Below are 23765 nucleotides of genomic sequence, written 5' to 3'. Positions count from 1 at the left end.
TTTTAGGTGGTTAAATACTAAAGAAGAAGATGAAGGTTTTATTTTTATTATGAACATATAACTGATGATTTTGGTAATTTTTACATTTTGTCCATTAGCACTTTAAACTAAGGGCCTTCATTTTCCAAAGTGACTAGTGATTTGGGGGGCCAACCTGAGATACCTCAGAGGGGCCTGATTTGCAGAGGGTTGGTGCTCAGCACTTCCTGAAAATCAGACCCCTTCAAGAAGTCTCAGTCTGGTTACCCAAAAACTGAGGCATCCAAAATCACTAGTTGCCCTGGCAAATTTAGAACAAGAATTTTAAGATAATTGCTTAGGGAATGTAGTAGGTCTTAAATTCTATAATACTTGGTGTCTGTTTCTTACAACTCTGGTCTGTGCTAGTATAAATTAGCAGAGCTCCACTGAATTAGACTGTGATATTAAACTATTTAAAATATCAAACTGCAAAATTAATTTAGGAATGATCCTATAGCACTTTCTATTGGCTTTACTACTATGTATAGACCCGTCAAAGTATACTACTAAGTAGTAGACTGTAGTCATAAGGACAGTAGTAGTAAGGACTGCGCCCTATCCCCAGCACTTAGGGTCTGATCCTGAAAACACTTAACTCTTGTGGTTAATTTTACTACCAGGTGTAGGCCACAGAAGTCATCGTAGTAAAGTTAAGCATGTATATAAGTGTTTGCAGGATTGGGGCCTTACAGCATTGGACAGATATTGTACAAATCTAAAATCAACCTACCAAACATAAAAAACAAATCACTGTTCTTTAATCCATAACAGAGCATGAAGATATGGAAAAAATGGAAGGCACAGAAAAGAAAAATATATTTATATTAATATGGTTTAAAGAAATATGATTAAAAATGGAAATACTTTTTAAATTTAATAGAATTTTAAACTATTCCCTTTGGAGAGTAATGTTTTAATTATTTTAATTATTAAAAAGGCTGTAGAAAGTAAAAGGCTAGGGGCAGAGAAAAATAAGCATTTTTCTCAATTTGCAGAAGTTATATAGAATGTAAAAAGAACCATCTCCTCCCACCCCCTACACAAAACTTGAATTAACTCATGGAGCAGTTTTAATTCAGAGATAATTAAGACCTTTCCACTTTCTATAAACACAGAATAACATGTAGGATTACTTAGGTTGATCTTTGAAGAAAAATGAATATGTTGAGTTTTTCAATAAAATAAGTACAAGAACAATTTTTGCTTTTATGAAAAGTATCAATTCCACATGTAATTGCTCAGCATTGTCTAAATTAAGTGAACATGTGGCTGGCGGGTGGATGAAGAGGCTCACTGAAGATAATCAGCAAAATTTATGTTTTCAAATAAGGCACAAAACACATAAATCACTTCAAAGCAGTCCACCAAATTATCATTTTCAAACAAATATTTAAATCATCATGTAAAAAAGGGCAAAGAAATATGACATGTGAACCATAAGTTACAGTTCATTGTTTGCTTTTACAAGGTAGAATGGCAGGAAATTATCTCCCTCTCGTCATGCTTTTCATTTTTGATTAGTTGATGTTGCATTATTTGTAACTTCAAAAAGCAGCAATAAAAATATGAAGACCTAAAGTACCAAAGATAATTTTTTTCTATGAAGGTGCAATTTCTATGAGAAAACTGATTTGTCTATAACACCAGATGCTGAAATTTAGAGCACAAACCTGTACTCACTCACTCATGCTGGTAACCCAAGTGAAGTCATAGAATCATAGAATATCAGGGTTGGAAGGGACCTCAGGAAGTCATCTAGTCCGACCCCCTGCTCAAAGCAGGACCAATCCGCAACTAAATCATCCCAGCCAGGGCTTTGTCAAGCCTGACCTTAAAAATATCTAAGGAAGGAGATTCCACCTTACCTTCCTAGGTAACGCATTCCAGTGTTTCACCACCCTCCTAGTGAAAAAGTTTTTCCTAATATCCAACCTAAACCTCCCCCACTGCAACTTGAGACCATTACTCCTTGTTCTGTCGTCAGCTACCACTGAGAACAGTCTAGATCCAAGTCAATGGACTATGCCTGTGAGTAAGGCCTCCTCATGCAAGGGCTTGCAGGAGCTGACCAATACACGTCATATCATCACTTATCACTCAGTGCACATCTACTCTGCAGCTGGAAGCGTGCTTCCGAGCGTAGCTAGACACCCACTAGCTCTGCTCAAGCTAGCATATTCAAAATAGCAATGCTGTTGAGGGTAGCACAAACAGTGGCTCAGGCTAGCCGCCTGAGTGCAAACCCATCCAGACCCTTAGGGCACGTTCTTGGGCAGCAGGCCTGAGCGGACACCCATGCTACACCCACCTACACTGCTATTTTTAGTGTGCTAGGTTAAGCAAAGCTAGCAGATCTATCTACCCATGCTAGGAAGCATGCTCCCAGCTGCAGTGTAGATATGCCTTTAGAAATTCATCCCTTTTAGTGCTCATAATAAATGACAGATATCAGTCTGGAATTAATAATCACCATTTTGTCTTCAATATTTCATTATCATTTTGTTCTGAAGACTCCACAATTTTCTAAAAGCCACACAAATCCATGTATAATCACCAATAAATGCACCCTTTGCTGTATTTTGCACAAATTATGTTAGATATTCACTTTAATTATTGCACTTGTACTGGCCATTTATCTATCAGCAGGGCTTGAATTAGGGGATTGTGTAGAGGGACAGAATACTGGCACTTCTCCAAAGCTGCCATCTTGTGCCCCAGAGTCCCAGCTTTTATTTAAAAAAAAAAAATCGGCAAGTCTCTAGATTTTATGTTTGCAAAGAAAACCTTAAAAGCATGAACCAAGCACAGCCAATGCAGTGATGTCTGCCTGAATTTGCAGAGAGGCTGCAACAATAGTCCTGAGAGGAGCAAGCTGCATCATTCATCTCAGTGAGGTATAAATTAAGATGCCAAATGATAATTCTTTAAACGTTAACATTGTTAACTATTTCACTGTGCATCCCAGCACATAAGAAAAGGGATGGTCGAGCATATTATGAAGAACTGAACAACTTACTGAGACAGATCATATTGGCACCACGAATGGGTTGGGATTGGTAAAGATATCACCGCTTTTCCCCTCCCATTCAAGAAGGAGTCCATGAACACTAGCAGAGCACAGCTGTACATCTGAGCCCCACTGTGGGAAAGCTAAGCCCAAGGACCGCAGCAAAGCCCCAGGCCATATTTAAACCTCATAGTGGAACAGCCATTTCCAAGGGCCCAGGGGTACCTTGAGTGCATGCATGATCATATTTTGAACATCTGCATGATCTACTGTGAATGACATTTCATATTGGCATATCAGGTGGGTGCTCTGTAAATGCTAAGTTTTATTTTATTATTATTATTTGTATGGAGAAAGATGCTTATGACATCTCCATTTGGACCCCATATTTTTTTTTCCACTCTGCTGGTAGATGCTTACGGGTTTAACCAACTCATTTTAGGTAGAATGCAAAGGTGGGTTCTTTTCGGATATCAAGAAAAGTTGTTTTACATGGCACCACTGATGGCTTGTCTAGGTTACTATTGTCATTCAAATCCCAAAGGCTTTGCCAGCTGACATTTTCTGTTCTTGGAGAAACAGAAAACACCATTGACAGCTATGCAAGTAAGAAAACATACACTGGTACATCCAGCCCTGTCCCAAGTTTTGGACCTGATGTTGCTTAGGAAACACTAAGAAAATCAGAAGAGCTTGAATCCTATTATTCCAGAGGAATAGAACTGTTGAGTCAATCTGGCTTCTCAGGCTTATATCATTCAATGAAGCTATGTCCGTTTACACCAGCTGGGGATCAGGCTCTTGGAGCTATTATTCTACCACCTTTAAGACAACAGTTATTCAGGCTGGACACTATGGAGAGATGTATATGAAGAAAATTGTCTGACATTACTTTTTGGTATTCTACCTTGTTTCACACCATTGAAGAAAATGCAAAAACTTCTATTTCATGTTAGAATCTAAGGAGTATGTCAGAACTAGCATTCCTGCATCCAGGGTCATTGCTGGCAAATTCATGGCAGTGCAACCAGGTGGATTTTACTGGTCCCTTTTGAGAACTTTTGGTTCTTTGCGGTCACTGATATATATTGAAAGTCGCTAGAGATCCTTTGATAACTTCTGTATCTCCTGAATGTACTAGCTAGGAGGAGTTTGGCATTTTAGCTGTCATGGCCTTCCAGAACAGGTAGTAAGTGGCAATAGACCTCATGTTCAGTCAGATAACAACTGTGTAAAGCACTTTGAGATCTAAAGCCGAAAAATGTTCTTTAGTGCCAAATAACTTGCCACCTATCTCAATATTTCTCAGACCATACTGATGTTTGACGATTATTGTGCATCGAAACTTTGAGCATAATACCAAGCAGTCTGGAAATCCTAGGATTTGACCTCCTATCCCCTGGCCTAGAAGATTATTTTAATTTTTGCTAATGCCAAAGGAAAAGAAAAGAAAGAAAAATCTTTATGTATTTGGCTAGGTGCTACAAAGCTAGCCAACGACATGACAATACAGTGTCTTGCTTTCCTCTCTGATGGTGTGACAAGTCACATTTGCAATGTGAGAAGCTGTCAGGAGTGGAGCTAGAAGTCAATAAAATGATCGTACTAACATTCTCTCAACATACCCAGGGAGTTTTAACTCTAAAAATAGTCAAGTGCTTAGTTGCACAAAGTCTAAGTGATGTTTAAGTGGATGAGAATGATTAAAGATATCTGAAAGGCATTTATACTAGTTGGCCATTAGCATGTTTCATTTGAGATAATTCAGGTTTACTTTTAGGCATGAATACTTAATGTGGGGGTCATGACACTAGATGTCAAGGTGTCACAACCATTCTGTCCTTCTATCATCCTAAATGGGAGGGGTCCTAACTAGAGCTCAGCTACATGGAAAGGAAGCCCAGGAATGTCCCAGTATGGAAAAGGTTGAGACCCACTGATCCAAGGGATAAATTCTGGCCAGGTTCCATGGCCCTGGACAAGGGGGTGAATGAATTGGTTTAGGAAGTGGACAGAAGAATCTTAACTACTTGGCTCATCCAGGGGATAAGAGAGCTACTCTGCAAAGAGAGCTACTTCAGCTAAAAGCCTGAAACAGCTTCCTTAGAGTAGCAACAGAACTGCTCTGTAGTTTGGACAGGGAATATTCCTCCTTTTCTTTGCCTGCATATCTGCCCAGTGCAAGGCCAGCTGTGTGGAAAGACAGTATCATGGAGGGTGAAGAGCTAATATTTCCTAAAATCTAGTTTGTTTAAGGACAGATTAGTTTAATGACAAGAAATAGTGTGGTTTTTTTTAAAGGAGTAAGACATGAGACATCTGTATCTATTTGTATCCACTGTTCATCCCCCTTGGCACAATTAATAAAAGTTATGCATAAATCACATGAAGATCATTCAATCAACTGGCTTACTCTGCTGACTAATTGGTAAATACACACTTCATAAAAATGTGATGTGCATGCTGACTCTACATTTTAAAAGTGGTTTCTCCTTGAGCTGCCCCTGCTCCCAGTTGTTTCTCCAACTGAGATTGATTTTCATGGTGTTCGGTCTTATAAGACCAATAACATCTAGGGAAAGAACATGTTCTCAAAGAGATCTCTGTCTGCAGAGCTGTGAAGACAAAGTGTTTGTTTTTGCAACACCCATTTTAGGGTTTCAAATAGCCCTACTTAAAGGCATAATTCCTGAGTGGAACTCTCAATGAGCCAAAGCAGGCAAACGCAGCTGGAGAGAAGGATCCAGCCCTATACTTAGGACAGACAGACAAGTCATCTGGTCCAATCAGAAATGCAGCATATTTAGATGTGGAGAAATGTCAACTGAAAAACTGAATACAATTGTAAGATTAGCCTTTCTGCCAATGACAGGAGTCACCCACATTAGACTCTTCAGCAGAAGTGATGGGGAACCCTCCACTACTTTTGAGGGGGGACACACTGAGGCCTTGGTGCTCCCAGTCTAATGCTCCCTGTTTTCAGGCAAAGTGGGGTCTGTCCAGGAGAAGGGAGCACTCAGCCTCCCCCTTTAAAAAGGACTCTGTGTGCGGTCTCCCATCACCACCACAGCAAAAGGTTCTACTGACACTCTCTCCAACCTCCCCACAGAGAGCCCCGTGTGAAGGGGCTCTTCCTGATGCCCTAGCAGAGGTCTCTGTTTGTGCTGGGCCCTCCTGACATCACAGGATCCCAGAGATGAGGGCCCTATCATCATCATGTTCCCATTATGCCTCTGGCGTTTAGGGCAGTGACGAAACTCCTCCACTCCTGTCTGTTTCTGGCAAGTCTTTCAATGGTTTCTCAGCTGTGCTTCAGGTTTTTCAGCTCAGTTTCCACAGCTCTTCGCTATGTGTCCATCTCATTGCTATTCTGGTGATGGAATCAGTTTCCATCCGAAGCACATGGCCAATCCATCTCCAACACCTCCTGGTAATGATGGTGCTCATGCCTTCTTGGCTGCAATATGTGTGAATAGGATGAGTTTCTTGTGCCTAGTATTTAATCTAGAGCTGACTGCCAGCTCTCTGCATTTGAGGTCTCTTGATCCAAGTCAATAAAGATGCTGAACTGATATTAGTGGATATCAGAGCACTTGCTGAGGGATGAAGCAGAGACTCACAGTAGAAGCGCAAGAGATATAAGAGAGCAAATCAATTTATCTCACATCTAGAGATGGGTCTGAACAGAATCACAGAGCAGCCCCCCCTCCCCACCAGGTTTTATCCCTCCTGCCACAACTACGGGTAAGTTGGACCCCCTATCCAAATAACAATTCTATTACAGGCTGAACCAAAAACTCCATGTTTGAACATGAACAGCCCTGTAACTGGGGGATTTTGTGGCTCGAGCCCATCTCTGCTCATAATCCCTACTCCTGCCATACAGTGTGCAATTAACAGAACAGCACATTAAGAGCTCTGATTTCAATACTTCTATCCAACCCCCACTTACCCTGTGCATAGTCAAGACGATGGATGTATAAATATTATCAAAGAATATTAGGAAATAGTTACAGGTTCATTAGTGTAAAAAAGACTCAAATGAAGGAGATGGAAATAAGAGACTCCCTCCTTGTACATCCAATGTGTGGTGAAGGGAGTTGTCCACAATGGGGAAAAAAATGTTCCCAAAGAAAAACATTCGGAAACAATAAAATGACATATGGCCAGTTACGTCAGCTCTGCTATGCCTCCTAACTCCTTCAGGGTGAAATTTACCCTCCTTCTAAACAAATTCCAAGTAACTGGGCTTTGTCCAGGAGGACTGGGGGAGGGTATGAAACCTGCCGTCCACACATGGCCAGGCCAGGCCACAGAACTGTAAAGCGGCTCCTCTTCAGCTGTGATTCTAGCACTTGATTGGAACAGCAGATATAGCTCTTTACACCCCATATGAGGTGGCTGCACTGAATGGTTGAGAGTGTTGCTCCATAGGCCCATGCTCACCTGATCCCTCTGCACCAGCCTGGCTAGGGCCTGTTTCCTCTGCATTCCCACCATGCAAAGCAGCAGAGCTCAAATGATGCAGGATGCAAACCCTTGTGTGGACTTTCTGCAGCTGTGTCTGAGGAGTTCTCTAACAATCAGCACTACACCACCCTCTGCAAGACCAAGACAGCAGAGTAGCTAGGGCCACATCAAGAGTTCTGCATGTGAACAGCCACATTCTGGAGTATAACGAGCATGCCAAGGCCTCCAGGGCATGCAGTTTCTGTGCAGTAAAATTTTCCCATAGAATAATATAGGTGCTAAATCAGGGGTTCTCAAACTGGGAGTCAGGAACCCTCAGGGGGTCGCAAGGTTACTACATGAGGGGGGGCGCAAGCTGTCAGCCCCCACCCCAGATCCCGCTTTGAACCAGCATTTATAATGGTGTTAAATATATTTAAAAGTGTTTTTAATTTATAAGGGGGGGGGTCGTACTCAGAGACTTGCTATGTGAAAGGGGTCACCAGTACAAAAGTTTGATAATCACTGTGCTAAAGTCTTTCTCTATTGAAATCTTTATGTACTGAAGGTTCTGAAGCTAATTTACGTGATGCATTTTATGACACCTGATCTTGTGAGGTATATAATCTCCACACATACAAGCCTGGCTCTTGAGGAGCTTGTCAACCCAACAAGTGCAGGGGCTTGTATTGTTTGGCAGTTTTTTAAAGCTCCACTAATACAGATCTTTTAATTTACTGAGCACAGCTAGTCAAATACTCAACAAATAATTGAAGTGACTCATTTCTAAATATTGTAAAAGAAGTTGCTCCACAGGTTTTTTTTTCAAGGATGTAAAGTTTTCATTGACACTTTTTTGGGATGAGCTGCATAATCCACTTGTGGTATCACTGTTTGTGAGTAATACAGACATCCCAGTCTTGTGCCAAAAAACCCCTTTATTCCACCTTATCATGAGCGTGGTACAGTGCAGTGGATAGAGCATCACACTAAGTAAGGACTTCTGAATTCTATTCTAGCTCTTCCACTTACCAACAGTATGACCCTGAGTAAGTCACTTTACATCTCAGTGACTCAGTTCTTCCATCTGTATAATGGAGATAATTACACTTCCAAAGCTCTCTGAAATTCAAGGATGAAAAACACTATATAAGGGCAAAGCCTTACATATTTGCTCTCATTATATATAAGCACGAGTGTGTGTACATCATATTACATATGTATTATGTTAGATATGGACCAAATCCACAAAATCATATCTGAAAAATATATAAATACTTTTGTCAAATCATTTGTTCAAAACCAGGAACTCATAATTCCCTGATAATTTCCACCTACAAACTGGGATTTCCTGCTGATACACCAAAGATACACTCCACCATTTTACAGTACTTGACATCAGTAAAACTGTTTGACTTCTAGAGCCTTATGAAAACACTTTAAAGTTACAATTCCCCTCACACATTGTGACTTTTACACACAGTCAGCCTGCAATATGCATCCCATACACATGGCCAAGAGCTGGCCTTCACAGACTTCTGGCCATTTGTTTGCTCTCTCCATTTTGTCCCTGCCAGATCGAGAGTGAATATTTCCCTATGGGGACAGAGTATGGTAGTAAGAGGGTACTCTAGGAAGCAAATCCTCAGAGGATATAAATGTGTCATAGTGCGATCAGTGGAGGCAAATTACACTATCTGAACAAGGACACAGCAACAGGAGGTTGGCTGTGGAGAGGCTGTGTACAGGAGAAAATGGGGCAGAATCGTACTGTAATTTAGAATGTCTGTACATTTCTGAAACTGCTTATTTGTTGTTTTTCTGTATCTTTTTGTCTGTCTTGTCCTTTTAGCTTGTAAGTTCTTTGAGACAGGGGCCATCTACGTTCATGTAATGCCTATCACAATGGGGCTCCCGTTCTGCCTGGCGCCTTTAGGCCCTATCAGAATACAAACAAACAACAACATTGTACCATTTGAAACTCCACACACAGATCTTACAACCATCAACTAAATGCATGTCAAAACTTGTTCTTACTGTATCAAGAGCCCTTTGCTTCTGTATCATCTCCCTGCACTGAGGATAGACTGCTACCTACTACTACTTGTCTCCCAACAAGTGTATTGTTTATATCACTGTATTTTGGTTTTAAAAAAACCTGAACTTAACATTGGCTGTTTTAGAGCAGCACCAAAGCTGAGGAAAAGCGATCTCTCTTCACATTTAATATTTGGAAATGCTCAAGGGTTTTGGAAAAATATTTTCATGGAATGTTTGATGTTCTGAAAGTGCTCCAGGGCAGTTAGAGTTCTTTAGTTAACATTTCAAAATTGCTTCAGGACTGGGGGTGGGGGGAAGGATTGGATGAAATGCATCTACGTTTTAATTTTCAGCTGGAAAATGAAATTCTCTTTAATATTTAAAAGGTCTTTGAAAAAGTACACAGAAATATTAAACACTACCTGGGCTGTATTGTCAGGAAGGGAAAGAAAACGCACATGCCTAGAATACAAGGTCCTGGAGCGACTCAGCCTTGGTGCAGAGCAGCTGAGTCACTTCTTCTCAGTGAAGTCCCCTCTCCCAGCAGACGTAGAGTGCTACATGTTTTAGCCAAGTATTTGAAATACTAAATGGAAAAGCAACAGTTTGCCTGGGCAATTCTTAACCACATCTCTGATGGATTGTGCCAGGCCCGTGAAAACTTCAAGAACATCCCCCATTCTTGCATCATTTGCAAAGGCCAGACACAATATGCTTCCCTGAGTGCAGGGACTGATGTTTCCTAGTGCCCTAGGTCACATGCCACTCCAAACAAGCAGGGAGAAGGCGGGGTCAGGTCTCCACCTCATCTCTCTCCTAAGAGGGCAGACATGCAGCAGGGAGCAGTCTGCACCATTCCAAGGGATGCTGCATAAACGCTCCCTGTGTGCTCCCTGGGGTTCTCAAAGACAGTCTCCCTGGCATCTCTGTGATTGCCCCAACCATGGCCAGTGCCTTTAAAACACAATTTTGCCCTCTGTGGGCATGGAGAGATTGGAATTAATGCAATGGGAGAAAGAATGCAGAACACCTGTGCAGGGGGTCTACACCTCCCATGTGCTGCAGAGGTGTGCTCTGCTGAAGCACCATCTCCCTTAGCATGGAGGGATATCTTAGCAAAGGATGGCTTGAGAGATGGGGTTACAGCTGGCAGGTACACTAACCAACTGTCCCATCCTGCTAATTTTGTAGTGGTAAGGGGAGCATAGCAGGACCTGTGGTGGCTATTTCACCCTTGAAGTGCACTAATGGCTGTAGAATGACTCCACAATTACTTTGAGGGCATTTTATCTACCTTGACCTTGCGCAGAACTCTCCCACTCACAACCCGTTTATTCAAACTGGGTGCAGAGATCAGGATTTGGGCTATGGTGAAGGCTGCATTTACTATTCTTTCAATAAAATTATAGGAACCTGTGTCACGAGCACTCAACAAGTATTGTCTGGTGGTGTGAACATAGGACTGTGAGCTAAGAATCAATATTCTAGAACCTCCCAAATAGCCTCCTGACCAGGAAATGTCACTGAGATGGCTCTGGTACACAATGTCCTTTTAGCCATGGAGGAGGGGAAATCATTCTTGGTGACATTGTCAGATCTTTCGGTCATAGTTCAGGGGAAACTGTATTCCTGCTCTACGGTTCAGCAAGGGCACCCCCTCTAGACCATTACTTCTCTTGGGCGGAGACCCACATCTTTCTCCCTCCTCCTGGGGTATTTCCAGACTGCACAGCTGTAACCTCCCCAGCCCCATCAGGCTGTTTTACTTTTCTCCTCAGAGATGATAAACAATGTAATTGCCACAGTTAAGCTACCACACAACTCTGTCTAAGCAAGCACAATTAGTCTTAAGGTAAAAGCATTACAGAGAAAATGTATAAAAATAATAAAAGACCCTCCATGCATGCTATAAGCTTATCAGTGATCACCCCCTCACTTCAGCAAGGGCTCTGGTTGGTGATTAGTCCTTCAAACCCAACACAGGGCCTTTTCCTCTGGTTACAAGTCCATCTCAGCTTCCGCTCAGACAAAGCACACTCATGAGTAAATCAGTTACTCATTTATACAGCTTGTCTTTGAAATGTCCTCATGTAACAGGTGCTCAGTAGACAAACGATTCTGCCCCCTCCTGGGTAAGCTTCAAAGACTGTCATGAAGTGGGAGTTTGCAATCCCTTCCTCCCAAGAACTTCCTAGGCATTCCACTTCACATGTATTGTCCCAAAATATCATTCACATCTGCTACATTGTTCGGCATAGTCTCCTGAAGCTCACAGTACTTCCCAGAGATTGCATTAATCCTGCTTTCCTCCTCAAGAAGTTCCATTCAATCCCACAATAATACAGAAACATTTGCATTTTTAATACTATGAACTCCTAACATACTTAAACTTAACTCAGTCAAGTTTGTCCAGGATATTGCAGGCAAATACCATAACTATCACACTTTCATCAGCCTTCTACAGTCAACTGTGAGGCACTTCTGGTTCATCCACAAGACCTGGCAGGACTGGGGAGAGTTGCATTAAGCTGGCTCTGCTCATTCCTCTCACCTTCCAAAGGGTTGTAATAGGCGGGTCCTCCTAACTGAGAGCTGCCACCTGCGGGGTCTCAGCAGGTTAAATCCTGCCCTCCCACTATTTAACATTTATGGTAAACAGTTAGGAGAGAGTGTAAGATGTTATCGGCCCTAGTGACAACAACGTGCTGAAGTCATCTAGCTCTACATTCCTTTCTCCTTATGCGCAGTCGGTACTGTCACTCAGGGTATGTCTACACGGGAATAAAAGATTTGCACCATGGACTTGGTTGGCCTGGGAGAGCTGACTCGGGCTCATGGGGCTTGGGCTGTAGGGCTAAAAACTGCTGTGTAGACATTCAGGGTGAGGCTGGAGCACAGGCTCTGGGACCCTTCCCTGTTGCGGGGTTCTAGAACTTGGGCTCCAGCCTAAACCCGAATGTTTACACAGCAATTTTACAGCCCCACAGACTGAGCCCTGTGAACCTGAGTCAGTTGACCCAGGCCAGGCCCGGATGTTTGATTGCTGTGCAGATACATCCTCAGTGCTAGAATGACATCAGCAGCTGGATGAAAACTAGAGGGATTACATTCAATCCAGAAAAACAGAGGTAATGCTGGCAGGTAAGGGAATCCTTTCAAGGACCTGGAAAGAAAACTGCCCTCTCTTCAGACCTGTGCTAAATAGATGACCAATTATCTTGACTCCTTTAGAAATAAGCCAAAGAAAACCATGGAACTGCCCAGATGGCATGCTTAACTTCACCTCTCGCTTGCACTCTTCTCATCACTTCCCATCCCCCCATGTCTGAACCATAAACGTTTTTGGGCAGGAACCTTGTCTGCATACCCGTCCGTAAAACACTAAGCACCCTGTCGGTGCTATACAAATAATGAAAAAGAAACTCCAGGAGCTCTTGCATGCTGTGGGCTGTCTAAGACGGGTACTCCACACTCTACCTTGACTCTTCCTGATCTGATTTAAAGTTGTAGTGCTGATCAGTAAAGTCATCAATAGACAGGGGCCTAGCTATTTAAAATGTGCCTCTCGGACACCACAGCCCACTGTGCCTGCAGTGAACGGGAATGCTGAAACTGCTGAAGGATGGGTTGGATTTCTCATTATCTGGGGACTCAACATTCTCAGGAGAAGGCCTTGACTCTAGAATTCCCTACCATCAAAGATTAGGATGAACCCCATCTTGCCAATAGAACGTGTTGAGGATTCCAAGGCTCCACACCACCTTGACACACAGGGACAGACGCCTTCAATGAGAGGGGCGATCAGGGACCTAGGATTGCTACAGACCCACATTTTTAGGCAAGTCACAAACTCTTTGTGTCCCAATTTCCCCAGCTGTAAAATAGGAATATTGATTCTTAACTACCTCACTCCGAGTTGGGAGGTTTATTTAATTAACACTTGCAAAGTGCTTTGAGATCCTCTGATGGAAAGTGCTATAAGAATGCAAAGGATCATATGAGAGCAGAATTTGGCCTGTCCTATAAACTCAAAATCTCATATTCAGAATTTGTGGCTGAAAATAGTTAATTCTTCAGTTCTTTTAAAAATCAGATCTTAACTTTGCAATGACTTCTTTTTCATTTGCATGCAAAATTTTAAAAATAGGACTGGTGTTTCCTTTAATTAGTACTTGATACAGTATTAATATTCCTATTTATCTTCTACATGCCATATGGATTAAATTCTCATTACTTTTGATCTTAATACTTTTAGAATATGTAAATCAGCAGACAGATACCCTCTTTAAAGCAGTGTTTGCACACCACATCTATTATTGCCTTGGGCAATAGGGAAATATCTGCATTGCTATAATTCCAAAATTGTGTGGAAATCTTAAAAAAAAATCAGACATTAAACTGATCAATCTCAACAAATTAAATAATGACCAAGTAAAATAGTCATTCAGATGTACCTAAAATGTGACCAAAAAATGGACACATGCTAGGGTCAAACATACATGAAAAAAGTAAATTTAGTTAATTTAAGGGAGCAGAAGTGTGTTTCAAAGACTAGTCTATTTCCACATGGGAAACAATTGCACCATCTAAAATAGAAAAATACTGTAGTTTATTTACTCAGACATTTTTTAAATATAAAATTCTATGTTCATAGTTACAGAAGCTAAAATTATCTTACATCATGTTTTATTGCCCCAACATTACAATGCACTTATGAGCAGATTTTCATGGGCATATATTTCAGTTTACCTGAACAATACATTTAAATAGAGAGGGAAAATGTATGGGACTTAATAACATAGAAGACATGCAAAGAGCGGCCCAGAACAGACAGGGATGGCAGAGCCTGGTTCAACATCTGATGGTGTGGGAAGGACTCAGATTCAGAATTGACATGCCAGCTGGGTAGTGTTTATAAGCATGTGAGTCTGAGCAGATACCAATCCTAGTCAGTTTACCATGTAATCTTCCTATAACACATAATAAAATCTTTTTAGCTATGACTTTTTAACTTTTCTCCCTACAATATGCTGCTACTGTTTATTGCACAAGTTCTAGGAACTTACTGAAGGAATGAAGAAAATATTGTTATGAAATATTGAAAATGCCCTGGTAAAAAGTGTCACTGCTTCTCAGTGCCAGGGAAGCCATCTTCAGTGGAGTTGGGCTCTCAGGAGTCAAATTGTCTCATTTTGTTCTCTCTCTCAACTTTTGCTTCAATTCCCTTTTTGGGGTCCTGCTCTAATCTGCACTGAAATCAATAGGAGTTTTTCCACTGATGTCAATGGGCTTTGGATGAGGCCCTATATTACATAACTAACCAGTCTGTCTTATTTATAATACACATACTTTGCTTTTATCTTGTTTACTGTAGGTGTTTGTACTCCTGAAGCTTGAAGGACTGACAACTGGTATTTATCCAAAACTTATTGGCAAGTGCAGATAGCTATTTCTTATTCTTTACCCTGCTGATAACCTCAACATGCTTCAACAGGGGTCTGACATGGGTGATATATATATATTTGGCTAATAGATTTTTGGCTAAAAATGCCTTTTTCCAAGTCACTAAAGATATTCACAAATTTGAATCAAATTCAACATCTAGTTTCTGCCATTAAAACACTAATACTTTTTTTAAAAGTAGCAACATTTAAATATGTTTCATTTGAAATGTTTTCTTTAGACCATTTCAAAATGTTTCAGCTTGACCTTTTGTTTCAAATGGCATTTCATTTTCAAATTAGACCATTAAAAAAACCCTGAAAATGACTGACTCAAAATAAAAAATATTAGTTTCAAGCTGGCCAATACATATTGGTCGATTCAAAACAAATTGACCCCCCCCTCCCCTCCCCTCCCCCAAAAAAGTCATTTTGAGTTGACTTGACCCTGGCACAATTTGGTTGATTCAAAACATTATTATTAATTATTATTATTATTTAGTTTTCCAATCTGATGAAAAATTTCAAGAAAATTTGTCTTGGTTTGAATTGAACCAATTCCCCTCCTTATCCCCCTCCAGATTTTTCAGATCAGTCTCCAAACCAAAAAATCCATTATTTGCTCAGCTCTAGTCTGAACTAATGTAGGGCCTGAGTCTGAGATCACATATATCAGTTTTAAACCAGTTGCACTTCTCTGCCTTCACTGGGATTACTTCAGATCATATCAGTGAAAAGGTCTGGGGATCCTGCTTCCAGGGAAGCCAAGGACAGTTTTGCCAGTAGGCAAGATGGAAAGCCCTATTCTGTTTGGTGATTTAGTCTAGGCCTGGTTTACACTAGAGAGTTTTACTGACATAGCTAGACCAGCAAAATCCCTAGTGTAGATGTAAAAGTCCTTTTGCTGGTACAGCTTATTACTTTTGTGGAACTAGTTTATGCTATAAGAGTTCTTTTGCTTGTATAAATTGCGCCTATACTAGGGGGGTTTGTTGGTAAAGCTACACGAGTAGAGTTCTACCAGCACACTCTTTGAGCAAGTCTACATTTAAAACGCGTATTGGTGCTCTCCCGTTGGCTTAGTTAATCCACCTCCCCGAAAGGCGGTAGCTATGATGGTGGGAGAAGCTCCCACACAGACATAGCCCTGTCTACACAGGAGGAGGTCAGTTTCACTATGTTGCTCAGGGCTGTGGATTTTTCTCACCCTTCAGCGATGCAGTTATACTGATATTAGGTCTGTAGTGTAAACCAGACCTTTGCAGTGTAGACTAGGGTTAAACCAGTCAGTTCTGTGCATGGTAGTGTACCCTATGAAAAGTCTGCTAATTTTGCTGAATTATGCTGATTTATTTTAGATGCCCCACTGTCTAGGATCACAGATCACACCACAACATAGAAATCCATAGGCTAAATTCATAACTGCACAACAAAGAGGGTATAGACTGATACCTGAATCCCTGAACTACCCACTATTCTGATAAGCATGAAAAAGCATAAAAATATGAAGCTAAATTAAAACTCTCCAACATTTGATTTTATAGTGCAAAATTAGTCATTTACCAAGGCATAATTAGAAGGAGAATTCTATTCAGCTATATGGTAATTGCACGTTCCATAGTGTATATAATTACTGTGTTTAGAATTGCTAGGTGACAGAAAATTTCAAGTAATTTGAATTTGCCCTTTTTAAGTGTCATAATGACACTGCAGGGGACAATGCAGAAATAACCAGTTATTACACTATAATTGTTTTGTGTATGTACACCACAAGTAACTGCTCATTACTTTTCTGTTGTACAGGTATTATGTTATCTTTGTCCTAAGCATGAAATATGTCAAACAATTTTTATGACAGTCAGTACACTGCCATGCATTTGCCGATATTATCGAGTCAATTTATCTTCCAGGCCTTAAATAAGAATCCACAGTAATACTGTAAGCTGAATGGCACATACTCAGGCAATTACTGCCATGAATGTCAATGAGACTACACAGGTGAAGAAGTACTACTCAGTAAGGCCATGTCTATCTGTACAGTGGTGCACTTTGAGGTCCTGACCCACACTTTGAGAACTGCTGCTCTATGCCAACAGGAGAGAGCTCTCCCACTGGCATAAAAAAATCACCTCCACGAGTGGCATAAGCTATGCTGGCAGGAGAAGTTCTCCTGCTGACATAGCACTGTGCACACAAGCGCTTATATCGGTGCAATTTATGTTGTTTAGAGGGTGGAATATTCACACACACACACACACCCCCCCCCCCGCCCAAGCAACATAAGTTTTGCCAAGATAAGCTGTAGAGTAGACATAGCCTTAAGGGTTGCAGAATCAGGCCTTTAGGCATCAAATTCTATGGCTGAATATTGCACTTGTTATATTCAACAGGAGGGGGTGTTGCAAAGAAGGCAGTGAAAATCTTTGTTAATAAACCAAGGATCTCTTTGCTTCTGAATGCACAGCTCTGTTTTCTAGTTAGTTCACAAGTATTTCATATCAATGGGATGCAAATGTGATGGTTTAGAAAGAAAAGAGTAACTTGCACATAGATGAGGACTAAATAAAAAGCCCCAAAGCGGTAATATTTAAGAACCTATAATCAAACTTTTATCCTGTCTCTTTTGCTATCACTTAGACACAATGTTCTCATAATGGTGGTAGAGTTCGCTGTCGCCTTTGCTCCAGATAAGAGACTCTCTTTTTCCATACATGAAACACACACAAAATTTGCATCTTAGTTTACTGTATTTTAGACAGTTGACCCATTTGGAACCCAACCACACAATCACATGCAGGCAAAACTCCATTGCCTTCAGTGGGAGTTCACCCTTCATAAAAACTGCAGGATCTGGATTTGAATAGATTAAAATTGGATCCTCTCCTTCTGGAATTACCAGTGTCTATGAAAGCCTCTGAGTTTCCTAAGACTCAATTATGCTTTATAGGCCGAACAGAAAAAGGTATTGTGGTGCTATTCCAGGTGGCATTCTGATTGGGAAGCAGAATGCCTCCTGGAGTTGCAGGGTGCTTGGTGGACTCCTCCTTATCCCACAATCCATGTGGCTGGCGAGTTGAGAGTCAGAGCCTTGGCCCAGCTTCTTGCCCTTCACCTTTGGGATTCTCTATGTCCCCAGTGGAGTAGGGAGAGGCCAGCGCTTACACTCCCCACAGCACAGAGGATGAAATGCTGTCTGGCCCTTATATATGCCATGCAAGACAAGGGCCATTCCCAAAACACCTGCTCACTGCTCCCTCAACCTCCACTTCTTTGCACACTCACATAAAAACCAGGCACAACCAGGGCCCCACACATTAACTACATCTCCGGTTTTCAAGGGACTGAAGTGGTAGCTTTTTTGCATGTGTCCTTCCAAGCAGGCCAACTGTTTCAGTGACAGATCACTTCGTAAGTCAGCAATGGAATGTGAACAACAAAACGTACACCCAAATCCCAGTGCACAAGGCTCAGCACTGCTCCTAGTTTTGTCATTTGAAAGCAGGCTCTGGCCCATCCCACAAAAACTTGGTTTGTACAGTTTGTTTTTGTTTGAAAAGGTCCACGAGGGGAAGGAATCTGGACAGAAATCCAGCTACAGTTATTCACAATGGTTATGTAAAACACACTCAGGACGTCTATCTGTGGCAGCAACATTTTCAAATGTTTGTGTTTTTTGTTTCTGATTTGTTGTTCTTCCCCCATGTTCTGATGTTAATGTGAACAAAGCCAAACCAAACCATTAGTTTAACTAATGTAACCCAGATACAGAGGGACAGATTTTTCAAGCCAGCTAATTTATGCTTGATGCAGAGTGAGGGTGGAGGGCAAAGTTAGGTGGAATGGGCCTGATCCATGGTTGCTCTAAGGTGTCTCCAGAGAACAGCGCCAGAGCAGGAGGTCCTCACTGCCACATGTAGAGCCAGCTGTGGACTGCTGTCCCTACTGCTCTCATGATAAGAGCTTCTAATGCTGGAGCCATTCTGGGGCAGGCTGGTGGCACGTTTGAGCTGGTCCTACTTCCTCGCTATTTCTCAGCGGCTACCAGGCCCCAAAGGGTCTTCAGTAGCTTGATGCAAGCTAGGACGATCTGACCCAGTATCAGGGGCAAAACCGGCCCCCATCAGCTCAGAATCAGTGAGCACAACACTCCCCTCCATGCATGCTGTGACAAAGTTCCTGCTCTACCTTGGTGGGTCTTGCACTTATTGGCAGATTTGCTCACCTTGGAGTTTCACGGCAGCCCTCAGCTTGGCCATTTTTCTGAACCCACAGTCCAGGTCGACTCCTCCTGTGTCTGACCAGGAGTTGGGAGGATTTGGGGGAAACCCGGGCCCACCCTCTACTTCTGGTTCCAGCCCAGGGCCCTGTGGAATGCAGCTGTCTAGAGTGCCTCCTGGAACAGCTGTGCGACAGCTACAATGCCCTGGGCTACTTCCCTATGGCCTCCTCCCAACACCTTCTTTATCCTCACCATAGGACCTTCCTCCTGGTGTCTGATAATGCTTGTACACTCAGTCCTCCAACAGTCCACGTTCTCACTCTCAGCTCCTAGTGCCTCTTGCTCCCAGCTCCTCACACGCACACCACAAACTGAAGTGAGCTCCTTTTTAAAACCCAGGTGCCCTGATTAGCCTGCCTTAATTGATTCTAGCAGCTTCTTGATTGGCTGCAGGTGTTCTAATCAGCCTGTCTTAATTGTTTCCAGAAGATTCCTGATTGTTCTGGAACCTTCCCTGTTACCTTACCCAGGGAAAAGGGACCTACTTAGCCTGGGGCTTATATATCTGCCTTCTATTACTCTCCTATAGCCATCTGCCCTGACCCTGTCACAATGCATACACACACACATTCTCTTCAGTCCCAGTCTTGTGAATTTGGCCCAATGCCTCCAAGAGCAGGGACAGGATAGACCTGAGCAGTGCTTGCTACCCTCTTTTACAGGTTACCATAGGCGGTTGTGCTGCACTAGTCCAGCTCAATTGGCGAGGCCATAGCCCTGCATTCATCCTTCCTCCCTACTTCCTTAGGAGTGTCTGCTCCTGCAACCTGTGCTAGACACCTCATGTTCTTGCAGATCAGGAACACAGACTGGGATTGTGCCTGTGATCTCTTGTACAGAGACACAAAGGCTCTTTTCGTATCTTTCCCTCCACCTCCATGTCTCTGTGAAGGCCTAGGTACAATGTAGTTAATCTGAAAGTAAAATAAAAATGCAACACAGGCTATGCTTTCAGGGCAAATACTTCCCTGCTTAGGACCATCAGCCAGGTGTCTCTAACCAATGGCAGTTCATTTTCAGTTCTTCACTGATTAGGCTAGAAGATAATAGAGACAAGCAGGAATAAGAGAAGGGTGATGGCTGCAAAGCTAGAGTGATACGAAGCATCTACAGAACAGAGAATAGGTCAGGGTAATCTATTTTCACAGGTGTCATGAATGGATCCTGAACCTTCCTCAGTGAACAGGCCTTTCCATCACAAGAATGACCCTGACAACATCAACACCCCTCTTCAGCCCAATAAGTCCCTACTAATGAACAAACAAAAATACCCTCCCCCACAGAACCCTGAAACAAATCAACCAAAAAGTAAATACAATTTATGAGCCCCCAAATGTCTGGCCCAATCAGAGTTCTTCCCCGCAGACAGGAGAAGTCACATCATGCATATTTAAAAAAAGTACCAGGGTGCTGAACAAATCACAAATGAGCCTTTCATACACACAGCTTCAGATTTGCTTGGGGCTGTGGACTGGCTGGTTTGTTGCTAAGGATGTGAACTAGAATGTCTGGGAGCCTCTCCAGCGCAGGGGTTTAAACCCACAACTTTGCCCCATGAATCAACCCATGAGGTAAGGCCCCTGTATTCTGTTCAATCCATTAATTACAGTACTTCATTTAAAATAGTAGGCCACTGAAAAATACCCATATTCTAGAATCACAGAAGCTAGACAAACAGCAAATTGACTATGTTTCTTCTTTGTTACTGCTGTGCTCCAGGGAGCTGGTCTCAATCACGCTGAGCCATAAAGAGCGCTCACACACTACTAATCTTATTGCTTGCTGGGTGATATCAACAAGACAGGACTATGCTAATCAAAACCATTGGAACTATAGACTCATGAGCCTTTGCGCCAGGTGAACACATTCTCCACAGCAATATGGAGAAACAAACACTTCCAATAACTCTTTGTGTGCTCCGTGGGCAAACTACCATTGAGGCAGCTCTAGGTTACGCTAGAAGACCAGTGTGGTACATAGCAGTCCAAAGCGGCTGCAAAAGTAACCCTCTGCCTGCCCTGCATGGTACTAGGTAGTCTTGGCTGGAGCCAATCATCTGGCCCAGCATATGTGATGCCCAGCTTGAACCCTTCATAGGCAGCAACTCTATTAAATGAGCCAAAGAAAAGCTTTCTAGTGGCTCCTACAGAAAAGGCTGTAGTAAGTTTGTATCAAAGAGAGAAACTGCTCTTCTATAAATCACAGCCATGAGCCAGAGTTTTCAGAAGAGCCCAGCTCCCATTTAGACACCAAAATAAATTACTAGATCTTCAAGGTCACTCAGTACGTTGGGCGCACCTTAGGTGTTGAACTCTTTGGAAAACCTAGCCTTTATTTAGGCTCGTAAATGGGAGCTGAGCTCTCTTGATAATCTGGCCTCACTGGTGGGTGTTGAATTCTTGAGAATCTGGCCCTGAGCTCTTTTGGAAAGGTGGCCTTTATTGCTCATGTATTCCTTTGTCAGTAGATGATACTTCCAGCCAAAGCAAATGTACAAATCTTTAATCTTCAGTAAAAGCAACGTGGGGGGTATCGACATGTGCTACTCAATAGAATACAAGACAGCTAAATTCAATGTGCCCCTCTTGGAGAGTCCTCCAAGCTCCCCTCAATTTCATTTTTAACCTCCCTCCTCACACAGATCTGTGGTGGTGTGTGTGGTGCATAGCGGACTGCGGAGAGATACTGTTGGGGCAGTGAATTAGAAAACTGCGTGGATCACTGCAGGAGTGAAAGTGCCAGGGGTTTCAGAGTAACAGCCGTGTTAGTCTGTATTCACAAAAAGAAAAGGAGGACTTGTGGCACCTTAGAGACTAACCAATTTATTTGAGCATAAGCTTTCGTGAGATACAGCTCACTTCATCGGATGCATAAAACTGGAAAATGCAGTGAGGATGTTTTTATACACACATCATGAAAAAATGGGTGTTTATCACTTCAAAAGGTTTTCTCTCCCCCCACCCCACTCTCCTGCTGGTAATAGCCAGGGGGATTCCTATCCCTCCTTTCCACTCCCTTACCTTAGTAAATGTGACTGCCACTCTTCACCCTGTTCTCGCCTTGGACTACTTCCTGCCTTACTTCCACTCCTCCTAGTCAGAGTCCTCTCTCCTAGGGTCTACTAGGCCTCAGGGATTCCTATCCCTCCTTCCCTCAGGGAAAGTGACTACTGCTCCCTCCGTGGCCAGGCTCTTGGCTTTATGTAAGCTCTGCCTGTTCCTTCAGACATGAGCATGCTTTCAATTAGTGGCTGCCTCCTAGCCCAAATGTCTCCTGTTTGCCACTTAATTGCCTGATTGAGCCCACCTGGCCTAATTCAGCTCTCTCAAGGGCCAGGATGGGGAGTATACCCATCACACACCCCCTTTCCTTTAGCTCTTAATTGGCTCTCCCCACCTGTTCTTTTCCTCATTCTTCTGTTTCTCTGCATAGGTTTCTTTCCTTGGTGGTCCTTCTCCCCCTCCCCACTTCCCCCAACAGCCTGCTGGCTTGTTCCTCTCTTGTGGCTGTCTGGTTTTTAACTTTCCTGAACATGCAGTCTGGTTCCCATCTCCCACAAGGCATTACTTTCTGGTGGAGGGCTTAGGTCCCACTGGTGTCTCCTGTCTCCTCTCCTAGTGACAGCATCAATGCTACTGGTGGCTCTAGCCCCTGAGATAATCTTGTTTCCTCTTCTCCTCCTTAAGTAGCTGGAATCCTTATAGTGGTGGCAGCTAGGCTGGTTCCTCCATATTTCCAGCTGCTTTACAGGCATCTAGGTTCTTCTTTGGAAACATGTAGCTGGAAACAAGGCAGAGAGGAGCCAGCCCCATGTGATGTACCAGTTCTCTGAAAATCACAAAGTACTCTATGGACTACCAGAGATCCATGGACTAGTTATAGAATCTCTGTTGCAAAGTGACTGATACTTATTGCTCTTCTGCACCTTTGTTTTGTGGACAAGAAGAGGGAAGGAGAGTTTATGAACAGAGACTCATTTTTTGCACCTTGCACTATGACTGCCTTGCCTGTGTCACATTGTATAGCAAGTCTACAGCCACACTCTGGATCCAAATGTTTATAGTTTGAATTTGGAACTTGATTATTTTGATCATAATCTTGCCCCCTGATTTACATGCCCTGGAACTTCTCTGCAAGTTGCTGTCTGTGCTGACCACTTTCAAATGAGTGACTCTGTACAGACTAGAAGCTGCCTGCTAATTTAGAGTTTCCTTTGTTTTATGTAGTGAAGCCTTGTTGGGTACCAGGGTGAGGAATTTATACATGCTGGGCCTTAAACCAACTATCACAAGGCCCAAAGCACCAGCTCTGGCACTAAGTTGAAACAGATGTCAGTATTAGTAATATTTATCATCCCTTTGCAAGATTCTATTTGGTGTTTAGACTGCCTTTACTGTAGTAGAACTTAAAGATCACAACTCTTCAAGAGTAATATTGCTACCAGTTTTTTAAATCAGTTTAATATAATTCAAAAATGACTTACAGAAACACAGCCAAACATAATCTAATGGAAAGCAAAATACGAACG

General features: G+C 42.4%; 1 protein-coding gene across 1 annotated transcript in view; it reads right to left on the bottom strand.

Moving 5' to 3' along the window:
- MYO3B (myosin IIIB) overlaps nt 1-23765 on the bottom strand; it is a 329793-nt gene that overhangs the window by 50350 nt on the left and 255678 nt on the right. The window contains exons 33-34 of the mRNA XM_073306891.1: nt 12495-12504; nt 8121-8135 (exon numbers count right to left, since the gene is read on the bottom strand). Coding sequence (XP_073162992.1) covers nt 8121-8135; nt 12495-12504 — 25 coding nt within the window. The remainder of the gene's footprint in view (nt 1-8120; nt 8136-12494; nt 12505-23765) is intronic.

The sequence above is a fragment of the Lepidochelys kempii genome, chromosome 11, assembly GCF_965140265.1.
Source record: "Lepidochelys kempii isolate rLepKem1 chromosome 11, rLepKem1.hap2, whole genome shotgun sequence".
NCBI classification, from domain to species: Eukaryota; Metazoa; Chordata; order Testudines; family Cheloniidae; genus Lepidochelys; species Lepidochelys kempii.
The sequence above is the reverse complement of the archived record's forward strand: the minus strand, read 5'-3'. Positions and strand labels throughout refer to the sequence as shown.